Raw genomic sequence first — 18,647 nt, 5'->3', positions numbered from 1 at the left:
CTTAAGTATACGTAGGTATTATTATTATTGCGCACGGTTGGTTGCCCTCACCTGCATTTGTCTTATTAAGCGCAAGCAATCTTCATCACTAAAGCGTATTTTCCACTATGTGCACCCACGCTTAGGACAAACGTTTTAGAATTTCCATTAATTAAATCATTTCATAGAGTTTTTAGCAACTTCGCTTAGCGAATATTTATTTGAATTCTTATATTTTTTTGTTATTTTTTAACACCACCCAAAGCTAATTAATTTCAACGTTTTGTGCTATGCACTTACAACTTCCTTGCAGTTTCTGTGGAATATATTTAATAGAAATTGCAAGCATTTTGTACACTGCCGTCGCCGGTCGCCAGTTTTTCACAGGAGCCGGGTGATTTCATGTCAAGTGATCCAAGATTTTGAGCACTCAATTCTTCTAAAAATTTCTTTTATTTGTACGCATGAGTAAATAAGAAGTAAACTGGATAAATATTATAATTTTAAGATTTATTAAATTTTAAAAATTTTGGCTTAGAGTGTATCTGCTTACTAATATACGTAGCGGCTAATATACGAGTACGGGTGCTTAAGCTAGCGTGTCGCTAGAGTAATATTTTGTACTGAGTTTTCACTCGTTCTCGGTACGTATTTATATATTCATAACTCGGATCACATTATCAAATTTTGCAGGGTTTACTGAACATAATCTGAGAGAGGGTGTTAAAAACAAAAAAAAAATTAAATTCTTTTTATTATATTTATCCTAAAACATTAAACAAAAAATTATGAAAATGTTAACAAAACTAAAGATATTTTAGTTTTTAACATTCAAAAAAAAAAACAAAAAAAAAGTTTAATAAATAATATTATTTTTTTTTAATATTTTAAGTGAATTTTAAATTTCACTTAAAACATTCAAAAAATATAAAAAAGTTAAAAAGAACCGAAAATATTTTATTTTAAAAACTCTTACCGAAATTTCCAATATTAAATAAAACCATTTTTTGTAAAATTTTGTGTAAAATAATTTTTTTTTTATTTTTTTAAAGTATATTTTATCCTGAAACTTTCAAAAAATATAAAAAAGTTAAAAAAGACCAAAAATATTTCACTTTTAAAAACTCTTACTGAAATTTTCAACATTGCTTAAATCTCATAATTATTAAGTTTAAAAAAAAACAAAATCATTTTTCTTATTATTTTACTCAAGCCTACAAATTATCCAAAATTTAGTACAATTTACCCCAATGTCCAAAATACTTGCATTACTTTACATGGAATCGCTCACAAGTCGCATATGCCATATGTCGCATGAATATTTAAAAAAGTGTAAAATACTCTTTTTTGCATTTCGACAATAATCGCATTTCAAATATACTTACATATACGACTTATAATTTAATTAAATCATTTTAATCGTGCGTACTTATTCTATTTCAGTCAGTCTCGTTAGTTAATTATCAATATGTGAATAGCCATGCATAAGAGGATTATCAAAAAAAAGGTGGCTTTTTATTTTTGTCGAATAATATTCATTTATTCATCAGCAATATCTATTTTGCGCCCTTCAAAGTTATTCTGTATCCAAATATAATACAAATTTTGCAGCGCTTTTTCCAATAAAAGAGATGGTGTCTAATGGACTCTTCTGCCTCCTTATTCTTGCAGCTTTTTCTATAGTCGAAATGAGGTGCATTCAATCTTTGTGCATGTCGACCTTCGAGTCAGGGGCGATTAACTAGCGCCTTTGAGCGCTTAGCGTCCCATTTTGGCCAAATTCTTTTTTGTAGCATTACATGTCATATCAAATGGATGCGGATATATTCCGCCATCTCGTTAAGAGACGACCCCACCAGAAAATTTAATCCCCGCTTGGCTATCGGAGTAAATATAGATTTCTCTGAAGGTACTCACATTCTTGCCTAACCAGACAGCTACCTCAATAATGGCTAAAATGTTAGCCTGAAATACGGTACCAAAGCCAACATTATGGTCAAGCTTTGAGCCATCAGTAAAGAACCGTAGGCAGTTTTTCCGACGAGGTTTGTTATATTGTTGATCCACTTACATCTAGTTGGAATTCTGGTACTAAACAACAAGCTGAAGTCCAAAATAAACAAGACTGAGCTAAAATAGAAACGTCAGAAGCTTTGGGGTGAGTGAATGATGGCTAAAATGCAATTTCAAGTCAAAAAAGTCAGTCATAGGAGTGAATCGATGAGATGGTGCATTATCATGCGATAAGCACCAGTTGCCTCCTTCGCGGTATTCAGGGCGACTTCGGCGAATGCGATGCAACAAAAGCTCCAAATCGCCAAGATAGAAAATTGCGTTGACGGGTTGGCCCGTTGGCACGAACTCCTTGTGGACAATTCCCTTGGAATCGTAAAAGCAAATGATTATCGACTTCTCCAAACTCGATTTTTTGGGTGGTGGCTCGTCTGGGGCCTTCCATTGGACACTTTGATCAGTTAAAATGCGATATCGAATGATCAGTTAAAATGCGATAAATCGATGTTTGGGAGATATTCAACGCCGATTCCATGAATTCGAACATGATTTCAGTTCATTTTTAATAAATTTACGAACAATTTCGATGGATTTTTCGGTGATTACTGCTTTTGGGCGGCTCGTATGTTCATTGGCATTTATGTCCTCACAACCATCTCTGAAACGTGTAAGCCACACTGAACTCTGTCATGAGATAGACAATCATCGCCATAAACTTTTTTCATTAATTCAAATACTTCGATGAAAGTTTTACCGATTTTAAAACAAAATTTGATATTAGCTCTTTGTTCGAAACTCATTTTTGTACCGATAACACAAACAAACTGACACTTTAGACCCAATAACTTCGCTTCCACTGAACCGAATGTCACCATGCTTTCACTGGAAGTCAGCTAGAGATACATCTTCTAAGGCAATAACCCATTAAAAAGATGGCGCCATTAAAAACATTTGTATGACGCCAGTCTTGTTTATTTTGAACTTCCCCTTGTATAAGCGCCATACGTTGAACTCTCTGAAGCCTGTTTCTAATCATTGTCTTGTCGAAAGCCGTCCATCAGACTATAGTCCCGTAAAGGAGAATGTTTTTTTGTTTCAAACTAACTTCTCGATGAAGTAGAGACTCGAAATTTGCATAGCAGTGACAATGCAACAAAAAAAGGGCTTATGAATAAGATTTATCAAAACCCATGCAAGTGAAATTCGCTGATAATAATAACAAAGCCAATAATAATAAGCATTACAATGGCCCTCCTCACGCCCATATGACACGAGGAGGCAGTTCACATGACGCACCGGCAATTTTTGTTTTGACCTCAAGACAAGAAAGGTACGAGTTTGCTCTTCTACAGAGAAAACATTAGCAGCTGAATAAAAATATAGGTATGTGTAAGTAAATATCTACCGCCGTCAATCATTTTTGAAAGTGGATGGTATTGTTTTCTTAGCAGTGAAATGCGAGTCCCGATATATCAACGGCGCTAGAATGCGAGTTAAAATTGTTGGGAAAATGTTTCGAATGGTTCATTTTTTTGCTTATTTTAAACGACTTATTTTCGAGTTACAAAAAAAAACGATACGAATTCATTTGGATTTAGTTGTGTCACTTTTGCATTCATTTAGCTTACTTATAAGCAATCAGGCAGATTTTTGCTTTTCGACTCGTTCATTTTGTGTTTCCACTCACCTGTTTCTACTGTTAGTTTCTGAAAATGTTTTCTCTACTTATTTAAAAAAATAATACGCATTTTTGCGTTAAAAAAATTTGTGATTGGCTTGTTGGCTGCAATTAAGCGATGTGTGTGCCTATAATTTGTATGCAAATTGTGCTGTCGGTGCCCATGGCGAACAGCACACTTCACTTAAACATCTCAACATTTATTTTTTGTACACGAAAGCAAAAGCCATACATATGTTAACACGCAAATATCAACCCAGTCAAAAGTTATATACATATTTATATGTATTTAAATATAATATTTATGCTACTCCAACATACGGGGAATTTCCACAGATATGCCAACATTTTAATACCTTCATCACCACTTGGTACAAAATTTTCCCACTATCATGCTATATTTACGTATGTATATATCACTTTAAATAATATATAGTAGCTTAAATATAAATATGCATATGCACTTAACACATACATATATACACAAGGGTGGGCCGGTTTGTATGGAATGGTATTTCCCGACATCGTTCCTGGCAGATGCGGATTCTGCATGGAATTCTAAGAAAAAAAGTTTATTAGAGCATAACTCTAAGATCGGTTTCGAGCCAAGCAAATTTTAAAAGAAACTATCTTTAACTAGTAGGAAAATTGAGAAAAAGTTGGGGCACCTCCTGTTTAAAGTTGAGAGGACATAAAATCAAAATAATTGTAAATACTTTTTTAATTGAAAAAAAAGATTAAAAAAAAATTTTTTAATTAATTTTTCAAATATAGTAAAATTTAATTGTTTTTTGTTTTTTGTTTTTAAGTTTTAGTTTGGTATACGCACGAAAAATATACATACCGTCACTTTTTCTATTATAATAAAGATTATTTCAAAATACGCACCTAGATTTTGTTTTAAAATAAAACATGTAAAAATGTATATATATATATCAGGTCTTTCTAATTTTATTAAAAATATGGCTCATAACCAGATTTGAGTTGTTGATTCATTCGGACAATTATTTTCTCCAAACAAAAATCACTAATTTTGCAGCGATATGTTGTTCTTAAGGACCGATAATTTTCAGCCTAAGCTTCAATAATTTTAATGCGTTGTCTATCGTATAAAATTTTACATTTGGCTACTTGACAAAGATAAGAAGAATTCACTACTGACATCTAGGCGTCACTTTTGAAAGATCCTTTATTAAAAAATTACATATAATTTACTTTGTAGCGCCGTCATTGGGTTCTTGAAATAATCAATAGATGTCAAAAATAAATTCTTCGCACCAATAAATCCCCAAGTGTACAAGTTTGTTCGGAAAAAAATAGCATTCATACTTTGGTCAATATTAATCTCCATATTAACTTCGTATTAACGATTTGCCTTCTTCTTCTTTTAAAATTTCGGGGGCTCGAAATTGCTCTCAAGCCAACTTTGCTCTTGTCAACTTTCTCTTTGAATTTTATGTAGACTCTGAATCTGCTGGAACGATGTGAAAAAAAAACATTTACCCACCCTAATAAACACTCAAACAAAACTACCTGCCAACTTCATATAGCATACGCTAGCACCTGTACTCATATTTGCCCAAGGATTGTCCCTTTTTGCATATTTACTACACTAAAAAACATTTCATACAATTTGAGTGGCCTGCCTGCCTGATGACGGTTGAAGTAAACTCTGCAGCATACTGAGTAGGCACACAAAGCACCTAGTATGTTTTTATTTGCACTTACACCTTTTTTTGCCTATGAAGCTGGCCAAAGTTCGTAAATGAATAATTGGCCCGACACTGGTCTGTTAGCTGCCTGCCTTGGCTGGCTTGCTAGCTTGCCGGTTAGCTGACCAGCTGGCACCAGCATAAACCACTTGATTGTACACCCTTGATCACCCCCAACCTTATCGCACGTATGAGCTCGTTGTTGTTGTTTTTTTTCACTGTGCTTGAACACTATTTGCTTGAATTTTTTTTTTACCATAAAACAAACACTGCGCGAAAGTTATTTTTTGCATTTTTGGCGCTCTCGTGTTACTTTGTGTCGTTTTAGCTATTTGTTTTTGTTGTTTTGTGCTAGCCCAACTCTTTTAACTCTGTTTTTTATTTTTATTTTTCTCCCATAGCTTCTGCACCTGTGATGGAGAAACCGCCACAAAACGTAACCGCATTGGATGGCAAGGACGCGACTATTTGGTGCCGAGCAGTTGGTGCACCAAATCCCAACATCACATGGATTTACAACGGTAAGTCGACGCGAAAGCTGAGCGTATGTGTATTTGTATGGAGATATGTGTGCATAAAAGCTGCACTTATCGCCAAACAGGCTTATAACACACACACACATACACGGGTGTACCTTAGCATTTAAGTTAATAACTCGGAAAAAGCGCACAAAATATTTTCATACCTACATAAATTTATATATGCAGGTTATTTTAGCGCTCGTACGTTCTTATATTCACATATATATATATATATGTGTGTGCGCATGTACATATGTATATGAAAGTTTTATGTTATTTCGTCTATTGAAGTGAAGTGCCGAAAGTTTTTGGACGTTTTTGGCTAACATTAGAAGTACAACCACTCAGACGTTCATTAGACGATATTTTTCATCTTTACATGAATGAGCAAAGTTTTGATGGGTTATATATCATGTGCTGAGTGGATGTACAATATTTATGTGTTATTAGAGGGAAAATTGTATGCCAAAATTTACTTAATTTTTTTGAAATAGAAATAGAACTATATTTTCTTTTTCAAAAACACACAAACACATTTTCGTAATTTTCATTAGAAAACTAAATAGTAGATATTGCAATACAAGCAGAGGGAGCAACACTGCTTAATGAAGTAGCAACGATACTACAGAGTTCCAATAGAGCCCGTTAGAGCTCCCAGTAACCTAGCAAAGCATTACATGCTGCCGAAACAAAGCAAGGTACATAAATAGATAGACATTTCGGCGAAGCTGAATAAAGTAAACATTACTACTTATAAGTTCTTTTGCCCTGTTTGCCGCTTCTTCAGCCTTCCTAATGTAAGTATGTACTCGTATGTTAAAATATCTATGTATCTATGTTAACGTTCAGAGGCTCGATTTTAAATAAATAAAGGAGTTGAAATGATTCAATATTTATCTGGACTAAACTGGATTATCTAGTGAACAAACGTGTAATCGAAAATGAAAACGAAAACGAAAACGCAGTCAATTGCGGCCTATTAGGGTAGGGGTAGCCAGTGCCCAATTAATTCACTCAATTCAATGAAAAATGGCATATTTTTAACGATATTTTGGCGATACAAACAGCTACAGCTATTTTCATATTTCATATAGTGCGATTAATCTGTGTACACTAGTAAAGCCGACCTCTGTTTCATACATTGCATATGTACATATATATGAACTTTCGATAAAACCACTTAAATCGACGTGGCACATTCTATCGGTCAAGCATTAAATCGTTGAAGTTTCATGCAATACAAAGTACTGCTCACATCTATAGTTTCAGAATCCTTGTTAATTAAATTTAAATTAAAGTAAAAAATGTTCTATGCAAGTTCGAAATCGATTAATCCGGAAGCACAAGCTACCAAATGGCGTGCAAAACTAACACTCATACGCCCCAACGCACAAAACCCAGCACTATTAAGCAATCGCAGTTTGAAATGTTACTCATACGCCATAGGCTATCAATTATAATATCATACATTTTTCTTTACCCGCATGATAAGGACGGTTATACTATTTGAATATAGCAAATTTTAATAGGCGGATGCCGTAGTCGAATGCGTTTATGCGTGACTACCCTTCGGAATTCAGAGAGAACGTAGGTTCGAATCTCGGTGAAAGACCAAAATGAAGAAAATGTTATTTACTAATAGCGGTGGCCTCATAAAAAATATCTACCGTTCGGAGTCGGCTTGAAACTGTAGGTCCCTCCATTTGTGGAACAACATCAAGACGAACGCCACAAATAGGAGGAGAAGCTCGGGCCAGCACCCTAAAAGGCTGTACGCGCCAATTATATACATATATATAATATTTGAATATAGCTTAACACAGGGTGGTCCACCTAACGTACAGGATTCCATTCAACTTGTCCATAAAGAGTAAAAGCGAAAATCTACCAATTTGGTAAATGTCTAATAAAATTTCTGACACATCACGCATGATACTGTGGTTCTCTAAATTCTAATTTCAAACGCTGCGGTGATGGTTGTTGAGTACGAAAATACACTCAATAAAAAAAATATGTCGTAGATTCATTATATATTATATGTATGTTATGTTATAAATAATCATCTGATTTTGTTTTTGAATAACTCTTGCACTAAATAAAAACAATGATTTGGAGAGATGGAAATCTAGATTTTGACCTTAAGCCTTGGGTACCCAATTCTTGTCTGTTTGCATATTGCAGCTGTCTAGTTCACAAGTGTCAAATATCGTTCACGTACGACGCCATTTGAAACATTATAAATCTTCCCATAGGGTGATTCATTTTGCGCCACCTTACATGTTGGGCTGTTTTTTTATTTGACATAAAATTTTTGTGTTATTTTTACTCTATTCGAAAACATAAAAAACTACGATATTTTTTCGCATTCTCAAATAACCTAATATTTAAGAAAGCTAGCAGGAAATGAAAAATTTATAAAAGTTGTTTTAAGAAATTTTTGCTATTTATTTATCAATTTTTTAATTTCAATTAATATAGTTTTTTTATAAAATGAGAAATTTAAAAAAGGTATTTTGAGAAATTTTGTCTATTAATTTATTTATTTTGCAATTTTAATTCTTTGTAAAATGGAAAATTGTAAGAAATTATTTCCAGAAGTTTTGTCTATTTATCTTTTAATTTAAATTAGTTTTTTTATAAAATGAAAATTTTTTTTAAATTTTTTGGGAAGTCTTTACTCTGTATTTGTATCTTGTAATATAAAATTTTTTTTTTCATAAAATGAAAAATTTTAAAAAGTTATTTTGCAAAGTATTGTCTGTATATTTATTTATATTTTAATTTAAATTAGTTTTTTATGAAATAATAAATTTTAATGAGTTATTTTGAGAATTTTTTTCTATTTATTTATTTATTTACCTTTTAATTATTTTTTTATGAAATGAAAAATTTTAGGAAAGTTATTTCGTCAAGCTTTGTTTATTTATTTATGTATATTTTAGTTTAAATTATTTTTTTATAAAATGAAAAATTTTAAAAAGTTATTTTGAGAAGCCTTTAGCATTTATTAATTTATCTTTTAATATAAATTATTTTTTTTCGGAAGTAATAAATTTCAATAAGTTATTTTGAGAATTCTTTTTCTATTTATTTCATTATTTATTATATTTATTTAATTATTTATTATATTTATTTAATTATTTATTATATTTATTTATTTATATTTTAATTTCAATTATTTTTTTATAAAAATATGACTCATTCCATAATAAAGATCATATTAAAGATAAAACTTGTCGAATTTTCGTTAAAATATCAAAATTTTTGATCAAAATTACTGTCAGTGTTTGCGGAGAAAGGCACAATAACTAACCGCTACGTCAGTAAACTCTCAACGGCATTATTTATTACATGTGTACAATTAATTCAAGTGTTTCGTATGGGATAAGTTATAGGAAAGCATAGTGTTAATTCATATTTGACATATGGTAGAGCCGACCCCTAAACCACAACCAAAAAAACAAAAACATTTTAAAACTCACGCATCTGCTATTTAGCTGATGGCATAATGAACTGACGCGGCTATTTTTAGAAAGTTGGAAAATAAGACGCATCCTAAATGCTACCCCTATCGTAGCGAAATGTGAATATAATCTTTAAAGCTATAAATTAAATTATCACTTTTTTCTACTTTCAAATGTTCACTCAAATGGCCTCTGAAAACCTCAAAAATAATAAATGAAAACGAAAAAGTGTGCCAGTGCAAATTTTTCATTGCGCCACATTTACGATTAAATTTTAGAGCGCCACAAAACAAAAGTGTGTGATCAAATCACATTATGAAATTTGCACCGCAATTATAAGTGCTTAATGCTATAATATTTATAAATATTTAATAACAAAATTAGCCAATAAAAAGTTATTTAAATGTGCACGCCTCAATATTGTATGTCTACTAATACTAATGAAATATTTGTTTTTATTCTCCTTTTCTAATTTTGTGTGTTCCCTTGCGACTAACTACCAACCAACCAACCAACCAACGCAACCAACAACATCAATAATGCCGCTAACAACAACTGCTACAATCACAACCAAAATGTGGCAATGCGTATTTTAAAATGCTAAAATTTGCTGCTGAAATCCTTTTTACCACATAACCACCGCATTAATTTCACGAATACCAAACAAAAAACAAAACAACACAACCGAAACCGCAATAACACCAACAATTGGCTGTACATCAAAACGTATATTACTCGCACTACTTGCCACCTGCTGTCCGTGCCCGGCTTGGCTGCCTGCCTGACTGCCTGACTGTTGTATACTTGTCCTGTTCGATGCTGACACAACTGCGGGACTTGTGCGCTTTTATGCTTGTTATGCTTTGCCAAAATGATAACAACTACAAAATTATCGCACACACTATAATTGCAATATCCTTCCACCTGTGCAACGTACATCCCCGCTCGTCCAACATCCGTTTCATCCGCACTTTGAATACTTAATGCGCTCGTGAAATTGTGATTATGATCATGACTGTCTCTGTGCCCGCCTTCGCTGACTGCCGTTTAATTGGTTTTTTGATACCTACACGCATATGGTTTGGTTCGCAAAAATGCTTGTACCATTTTAACTACGCTAACAATAACAATGCACTGCGTACTGTGCACTATTCTGTAAATGCATAATTTGGTTTTGCTGCCGCCTCCAACAAACGCTCATCATCCGCATCATTATTTTGCCTCCTTTGTGAATATTATCTGTACACATGGCTGTGATTTGCATCAATATAAACAACAATAACAACAACAGAAACACAACTTGTTGAAATATCCAGTCGTATACAAATTCTCGAATCGGGTGATTTATTAATGTCGAATGTACGTGAAACGGACGCTGGCCTTTATACGTGCGTGCGTTCGAATGAGGCGGGCACCGTCAATGGCGAGGCATATCTAAGCGTTTTGGGTAAGTATGCGGTATGTAGAGGCAGCGGCAACAATTAAATGCGCTAACCTCAGCAAAATGTATGACTGTATTTTGTATGTATTACGATTGCGTTTGTATGCTTATAAAGTAGTTTGCCGATATCAACTTACAGCCTGCATTTGCTCCTGTTCCTGCTGCACACCTAACAAACTCCCTGCTTGATTGCGCTGCTCTTGGTTCTAAATAAACATTATTGCGAACTTTATTTTTACCTTGTGAATGAGAAAACCAAGCAAATTGTTTTAGTTGTCATAACTACTGATTCCGACGGTTTTAATTAGCGACTTTAACACAGCATGGGCGTGATAACTTTTTTTTTTGGTTTGTTTGTTGAGGATTTTTGTTAATGAAAAAAATGTATTTAATGTGAATGATAAACTGTGTCACTAAGCTATATTTGAATAGCATGGGCGTGAATAGCAACTTTATGTGTTTAAATTTGATTTTAAATTTAGGAATAATAGGCAAATGTACAGTATCTCTGTATATACATAAATTAGACTGTCGAAGTAATCCATATCATTTGATTGGATTTGTATTAGAAAGTGTCTGAATGTATGCAACATTGTAAGCAATTTGGACCATGGTAACCATGGCGACGTGTAGTGAAATATATGAAAACAAGCTTTGTTCCGTTCTCGTGTTTTATTAATTTACTTATTTTGCTTCTGCATAACACAGTATTAGTATACTCCCTTCAGTATTAAAGCTGATTTGATTTTTTACCTGGTGGTCAGCAGTTTTTCTAATAGAGCATAAATTATAATACTAATCGCTCATTTACTACAATAAAGTCATAATGCAAGAAGAAATTAGATGAGTATGTAGAAATGGCCACCAGTTCTTCTTTTACGCTATATAAAAAAATCATGGCGATATATATTAAGGAGACAAGGAAATTGAAAACTTAGCAGCCGTTTTTCTCGAAATATATAGGCATAAATTAGAAAAAGAATTCGAAAACATTCGATTTCAATTATCCTTTTGGAACACGTCTAGAATGAGCTTTACAATATTATCATCCTAGAGTTTTGATTTTCAATGTATTTGGAATAGATCGGAGGATGCCAAAGGATACAAATTTCAATATTTGATTTGGGGTAGTAATTTTCTCCCAGTATCGTTAATACCGCCATAGCCAAATGTGTTGGTGCGTGACTATCATTGGAATTCGCAGAACGTAAGTTCGAATCTCCATGAAACAATGAAATGAAGAAAAAGTTTTTTCTAATAGCGGTCGCCCCTCGGCAGGCAATGGTAAACCTCCGAGTATATTTCTGCCATGAAAATGCTCCCCATAAAAAATATTTGCCGTTCGGATTCGGCATAAAGCTGTAGGTCCCTTCATTTGTGGAACAACATCAAGACGCATTGCACAAATTGAGGAGGAGCTTGGACAAACATCTAACAGCGCCAATTATGTTGTTTTTTTATTATTAAAATAATAAGTTAAATAATAATAATTAAAATAAAATTAAAGTTTGATTTTTACACTACAATAACCATAAGTTAAAAAAGGAAAATAAAAGTCTTGTAGCAAAATGGGGTTAACCCTTTAAGGCCCAGTGCAAATTATTATGAGCTAAGCTCATAAAAATTACTACTCACTGCTTTTTGGGGCCGCTAATTATATGGTCCAGCACTCGAAGTTTAACCAATTAAAACGTCCATAAATTTAGTTTAGAAACTTACTTTTACTCAGTTCAAAGTAAAACATGTGTGAAAATACAAAATTAAGAATCAATTTACTTTTGCTCGATATGACCACCTTTTGTCTTGGCTATGGCCTTGAGGCAGTCCAGAAACGAATCGAAACCTGTCCGATGTGACTTGCAGGTATTTTGGCCCACTCGCGGACAATGGCTTTTTTCAGCGCCTCGAGACTGGTGAACCTTTTAGTTCCGACTTTGCTCTCCAAAATGGTCCAAAGAAAATAATCTATCGGCTTCGCGTCTGGTGAATTTGAGAGCCATTGTGTGGACGTTACGAAGTTCGGAATGTGGTTTTTTAGCTATTCTGCCACCAAAATGTTTGTCTGCTAACGGCTTCAAAGCAACCTCCATAATACTTTCCAGATAATATTTCACATTAACCTGAACGCCAGGCTCGATGAAAACGATTGGAGAGCGCCCATTTGCGGTTACAGCGGCCTAAACCATTACCAGTGGCGGGTGCTGCCTCCTGGTGGTCAATCGATGACTCAAATTCTCGTATGAACGTTCGGTCAAATAAACTCTATCGTTTCGAATTGCTCAATTTGAAAAATTGAAAAGGAAAACAGAAAACTCGGTCAAACATCCAACAAGGGATCTAAACGCTAATTATATTAGCTTGAGGAAAAGGAAATTCATAATGGTTGCGTAATATTTCTAAGCAAATTGTTTCATAGTCAATGTTTACCTCCTGAGAGATGCTACGACTACTAACACGCCGGTACACTTCGACTATTTCCGTGATTTTATTGCCATTTTCAACATTATGGGCATTTTCTTTAACATCAAAAATGCGTAAACGTAATCGACGAAACCAAAATTGCATGTAATTAGTTGTTATAGCATCGGCACCATAAACGCCATTCAGAATTCCAGCGGTCTGGCTTGCATTTTCGCCTTAATCAAAGAAAAGCTGTAAATGTACTGAATTTTATCTTTGTTGACTTCCTTTGTTAACACCCTGTAACTCGCTACTGAATGAACTGAACAAACAAAAAACAGCAAACGAAGAATTTTAGTGTCAGATGTCGCCTTAAGAACGAGTATAAACTTTAAATTGTTTGATCGTTACATTACGAGATATCGATCGCTACAACCATCTACCGGGGCAATATACTCGTAAAACCCTCAAAAACCCATTATTCATGATAATTAAAAAATGAAGATAAAATTTCATAGCGCAGTTCCAGGAGTCTCCCGCTTTATTAATTATAAAATTAAATTTAGACGCTGGATGAGCTATTTGTAGTTAAATAAATTTAGCTCGAAGACTTCTAGGGTATCATCAAGTTCAGGAATTTCTTTAACTAAACTGCTGCTCTATTCATTCCCTTAAATATTTTCAAAACACTATTTTTATTTTAACGGTAATCGGTTTTTCATTAATATACAGCTATAGCTGTAGCTTTTTGCTGCAGCCATCAACGGAATTCTAAATGGCATAAATCGCTTTCAAAGCCACCTGTCAGCCAGGCGGCAAATCAAATTTGCACAAACTCTATTCAACTTTCATAACTTCATGCCGCTGGCAAAATACTTTCACATGCAAACAGCTTGCATTGGTATTGCAAAAGCGCAAATGGAAACAAACATGCTTCACCTCATCGCCAGAAAAATCTATGTCTCTGCCATCAGGAAAGCAACTCCAACACCCACACCAAAATCTGTGCACTTGCAACGGTAGTTTGCAAATACATTAAACTGCATATATGTGTGCTTATACGTTTGTGGTTGTATTTGAAGCTAAATGCATGCATGTACATACATACACAGTAATGGTCACAGCCTCAATCCAAGGGGAACAAAAGAAGGTAGAAAAAGGCCTAAAAATCTTGGTAAACTTTGCAAAGCCGCTGATAGTAGAATGTACAGGATTGTATGGTGGACGCAGAGCAAACAGGAAAATGCCAAGGCGTGCAATTCAATTTCCTACCATCAGCAACGTTTTCACATTTCCATTTAAATTCGAAGAGGCAAAACCGCTGCAAAACTTTTCTAATATTTTTTTCCATTACTTTTTCTTTTTTCTCTTTTTCTTATTTTTACTTCCATCGGTTGTTTGTTGGCAACCGCATTTTTATTTACACACAGTTCGCACACAAATCATCCAGCCACCGGTTGACACCACTGTTCTGCTGGGTCTCAATGCGACACTGCAATGCAAAGTTTCCAGCGATCCGACCGTGCCGTATAACGTCGACTGGTATCGCGAAGGTCATCCGACAGCAATCAGTAACTCTCAACGCATCGGCGTACAATCGGACGGCACACTCGAAATACAAGCTGTGCGCGCATCCGATGTGGGCACATACCAATGTGTGGTGACATCGCCAGGCGGCAATGAGACGCGTTCGGCGCGTTTAAGTGTCATCGAATTGCCATTCCCGCCGAGCAATGTGAAAGTGGCGCGCCTTGACGCGCCCAACCAACGAACTATCAACGTTTCATGGACGCCGGGATTCGATGGCAATAGTCCAATATTAAAGTTTATCATACAGCGGCGTGAAGTCTCCGAACTAGGTAAGTCCGCAAATATACTAAAAAGTAAATAATATTATGTACCATAAGTAAATAATGTCATGTGCTATTTGTATATACATATATAACCAGTTTTAAGCATACCATATTTAAATGCAGAAAAATTCATTTTTATATATATGAGTTTACCTACTTCAAAGTGGACTGCAACCTGATCATTGTATAGGGTGATGGCCTATTCATATGTATATATGTTTAGTAAATTCAAAGGGTATTGCAAAAATATCTCACAAAAATACACATAATTCACAAATACATAGTCAAACAAGTGCAGATACTTATGTATATAGTTGTCTAAGTTTAAGTTCATTTGGTTTCGCAAATATGTGTGAATATTTCTGAATGTGTGTTGACCATGATTTGCTGGTATTTCAATGGGCTGGAATCAAGAAGTTCATTTAAAAGTGCCGCTTGAATAAATAAAGAATAAACTGAGTCGCTAAAGAGTAATGCAATACTTCGAAGATATGTCAAAAACTAGCCGAGAACCTTGAAAAGGCTTATTGGTATAGAAGTATGTATTTGTACGCTTTCCTTTCCACCCCTTTTTTTAAGCATACTCTGTAATTATAGAAAAAGTTTATAAATTAACTCAAAACTGCAACGCTAAAGCCCACGAAGGAACCAAGCAACCCAGAAATTCTTCTGGCTAATCGAGAGCAATGGCAATGCCAATGGCAAACCTCCTGCTATGAAAAAGGTCCTCATAAAAACAATTTGCCGTTCAAAGTCGACTTAAAGCATAAAGTTTAAATTGTTTAATCGATACTTTATGCGGTTCTTCCATTTGTGGAGCAACATAAAGACGTACACCACAAATAGGACGAGGAGCTCGACCAAACACCCAATGGAAGTATACGCGCCAATTATTTATTTATTTATTTAAAATGGAGAGCAAACGTTGAACTGTAGTGCATTGCATTTCGTATCCGAAACAGGGCGGTCCTTTACTCTTTACATGAAGAAACCAAAATTTCATAGGAACTTAATAAATGGAAAAAAGCGAGGAAATTTCTAAAAATGAATGACGACCGAACAATGAATGAATTACGGTCGTGTAACCGTTTCATGCTACTGATGAAATTCATCAGGCGGCTAATATCTAGGCCTCCTAGATCAGCAGGTGTAGCACAGAATTGAGAGCCAGGGTGCCAAAATCTTATCCCTGCAGGAGCTACGGAGATACTTCCAACTCATCCTCCATACAGCTGACGCAAAAAGGACTCGAATACATTTCGAGTCTCTCACATCACGTACACTTCGCGGACAAAGTGCTGTAAGGTCACCCACAAAGTTCGAGTGTTGAGGCTTTTTTAGTCTTAGAAACTCGCTCGAGCGCTTCCGATGCACCCCAGAGCCAGAAGAATCTCGCGATCTTACAAGTTTATGTACCTGCCCACGCTCGCTGAGCTGACACCAAACCTACCTTTCTAGGAGCTGACCACAAGTAGTCAAAGGGTCCTAATACTCTGATTTCGCGATATATGCAACTCATCAGATCTCACCTTATTGCGGTTTAAAGGTAAAATTCTCTTCAAAAAAGGCTTTTTTGAAAGTTTTATATAACTTAATAAATAAATCTTCAGGTCTCAATGGTCCCATTTAAGGACTTACACCTTCGTTTTGTAAGACCGATCCTAACTATCTTTTTTTGCTTGAAGCTTGCTCCAAAAATTCAAAGCTTTAAAAATAAATAGAAAATATAATACTTATGTACATGATACAGGAATCATTAGAGAGAAAGCCTATACCTTCCCGGTGTCTTCCCATGTGATGATACTAGATTAATGAGGGATTTTATTCCGTGGTCTCTCATGCTTGACTCGGCCTGTCTAGTTACCTCGCAAAGATGATAAATTATTAGGTTTGGCAAAGCAAAATTGTAAGAATAACTTTGACTGTTACGTCACGGGGATTTTGCCGGCAGGATTGTGACTATTCATTTCCCACGTGTTTCTACACGCTTCCAATCAGTCGTTGTTCAAACGGCAACAAAATAATATGAGCAGTGGCTGCTTTGAGTTTTTCTTAGATCACCAACACAATTTCAGTTTTGTTGTAAACAAACTGCTGTCATTATCCCTATTACGTCAGCAAATCAGCTAATTCCTTCAAATTGCATACTCTCCATTATGGATTCGCGCCCATCTATTATTTGCCTGCGCGATGTAGGCCGACTTGATTCAACGCTTGCTTGAAGATAAAGGAACGTCCACATACTGCGCAGAATTGGCTGATTTGAGATCACTTCCCCTTCTCGCCAGCTCGTCCGCCATCCAATTCTCAACAATGCTTTCTGTGCAGGGACCTAGACAACGTTCTAGGCGCACCGTGTAGCCAGATTATTTAGAATAGCCCTAGCAGGCCCTTCATTAATTCGTCTAAATCTGAGTTAATTTCATTTGTGGTGGATTGGTCGGAATTTGATATTAAAATGAAGCAAATATGTAATAATAAAAATAAAAAACGAACTTATTTTATCTGGCCTTAGACCATAGCCTCGAGATTAAAACTGCTTCTTTATTCCCCTATACTTATTCCCCAGTACCTATTCTTTGGGCCCGTCGATAAAAAAGCAAGGTTGAAGGTTGAAGTTTTATTTATTTGATCCATCCGTGAAGAATACAAATACAATACTGTGTCTAAACTGCTCACTTTCTCTAAGAGTTGATCGTACAAAAATTTTAATCACATTATTTAGAGTCACAGATAAATTTTCCCATGATAAGAAAAAGAACGTAGTTTCACTTGAATTTTTGACGGATGCAGGGGTTTTCGATACTTCTTATTGCTAAAAGCGTAACCTTAAGCTTAATAGTTAAGTATAAATTATAGCATTTCGGGATGGAAATTTTTTTACATAATTCAATTTAATATTTTTTTAGTCCTCTCAGTCGACTAAAAACAAGTTTAATACACGATATACTTGTACATATGAATTAAAAACCATATAAAAATGTAAATTTACTTCCATCAAATTATTTCAAAGTCAATTAAAAAAAATGTATTACAATTTTCCATCTGTTACTAGATTTCATTTAATGTGTCATAGTAACAGCAAAAGTATCTGCTAATAAATAATAATAATAATAATAATCTGCTAATGTCACTAAGTGGAACTACCTTCATTTTTGTATCGTGGAAGTTCCCCCAATTATAGTAGATGATAGAAGTAGAATATTTCTTTCGAATGTCCCTGACATCGTCCATGTTAATGCGCCATACAATATGAAGTTTCGGCATACTTAGCTTTTGTTTGTCGAGAGTGTATTCTACCTTTTAATACCCATCTGAGACCGAAGTACCAGAATCAGTGGGTAATAATTATTATTTACATGATTTATAGGTTGCCATAGGACATTCCTCACATACTTCACCACTTCAAAAAGGTCTGAAAATTAGTTAGCTTTAGTTAATTTTATTGGGTCATAGTGCACTGCGACCTCTGATGTGGTCTACTGTGAACCTACAATTGGATGCTGTTACTTACGAGATGTTTTTAATATGCAAAACTTCAAATTCTTATCAGCACATCACACACAAGGATATCTCACGGTCATCG

General features: G+C 34.7%; 1 protein-coding gene across 1 annotated transcript in view; it reads left to right on the top strand.

The window, feature by feature from the left end:
- Window positions 1-18,647, top strand: part of LOC129236832 (protein sidekick) — a 188,636-nt gene that overhangs the window by 139,580 nt on the left and 30,409 nt on the right. Inside the window, exons 6-8 of the mRNA XM_054871084.1 lie at window positions 5,784-5,903; window positions 10,659-10,814; window positions 14,639-15,067. Coding sequence (XP_054727059.1) covers window positions 5,784-5,903; window positions 10,659-10,814; window positions 14,639-15,067 — 705 coding nt within the window. The remainder of the gene's footprint in view (window positions 1-5,783; window positions 5,904-10,658; window positions 10,815-14,638; window positions 15,068-18,647) is intronic.

This window comes from Anastrepha obliqua, chromosome 2, assembly GCF_027943255.1.
Source record: "Anastrepha obliqua isolate idAnaObli1 chromosome 2, idAnaObli1_1.0, whole genome shotgun sequence".
Taxonomy (NCBI): Eukaryota; Metazoa; Arthropoda; class Insecta; order Diptera; family Tephritidae; genus Anastrepha; species Anastrepha obliqua.
Note: the sequence above shows the minus strand (reverse complement) of the source record. Positions and strands in the feature narration are given on the sequence as shown.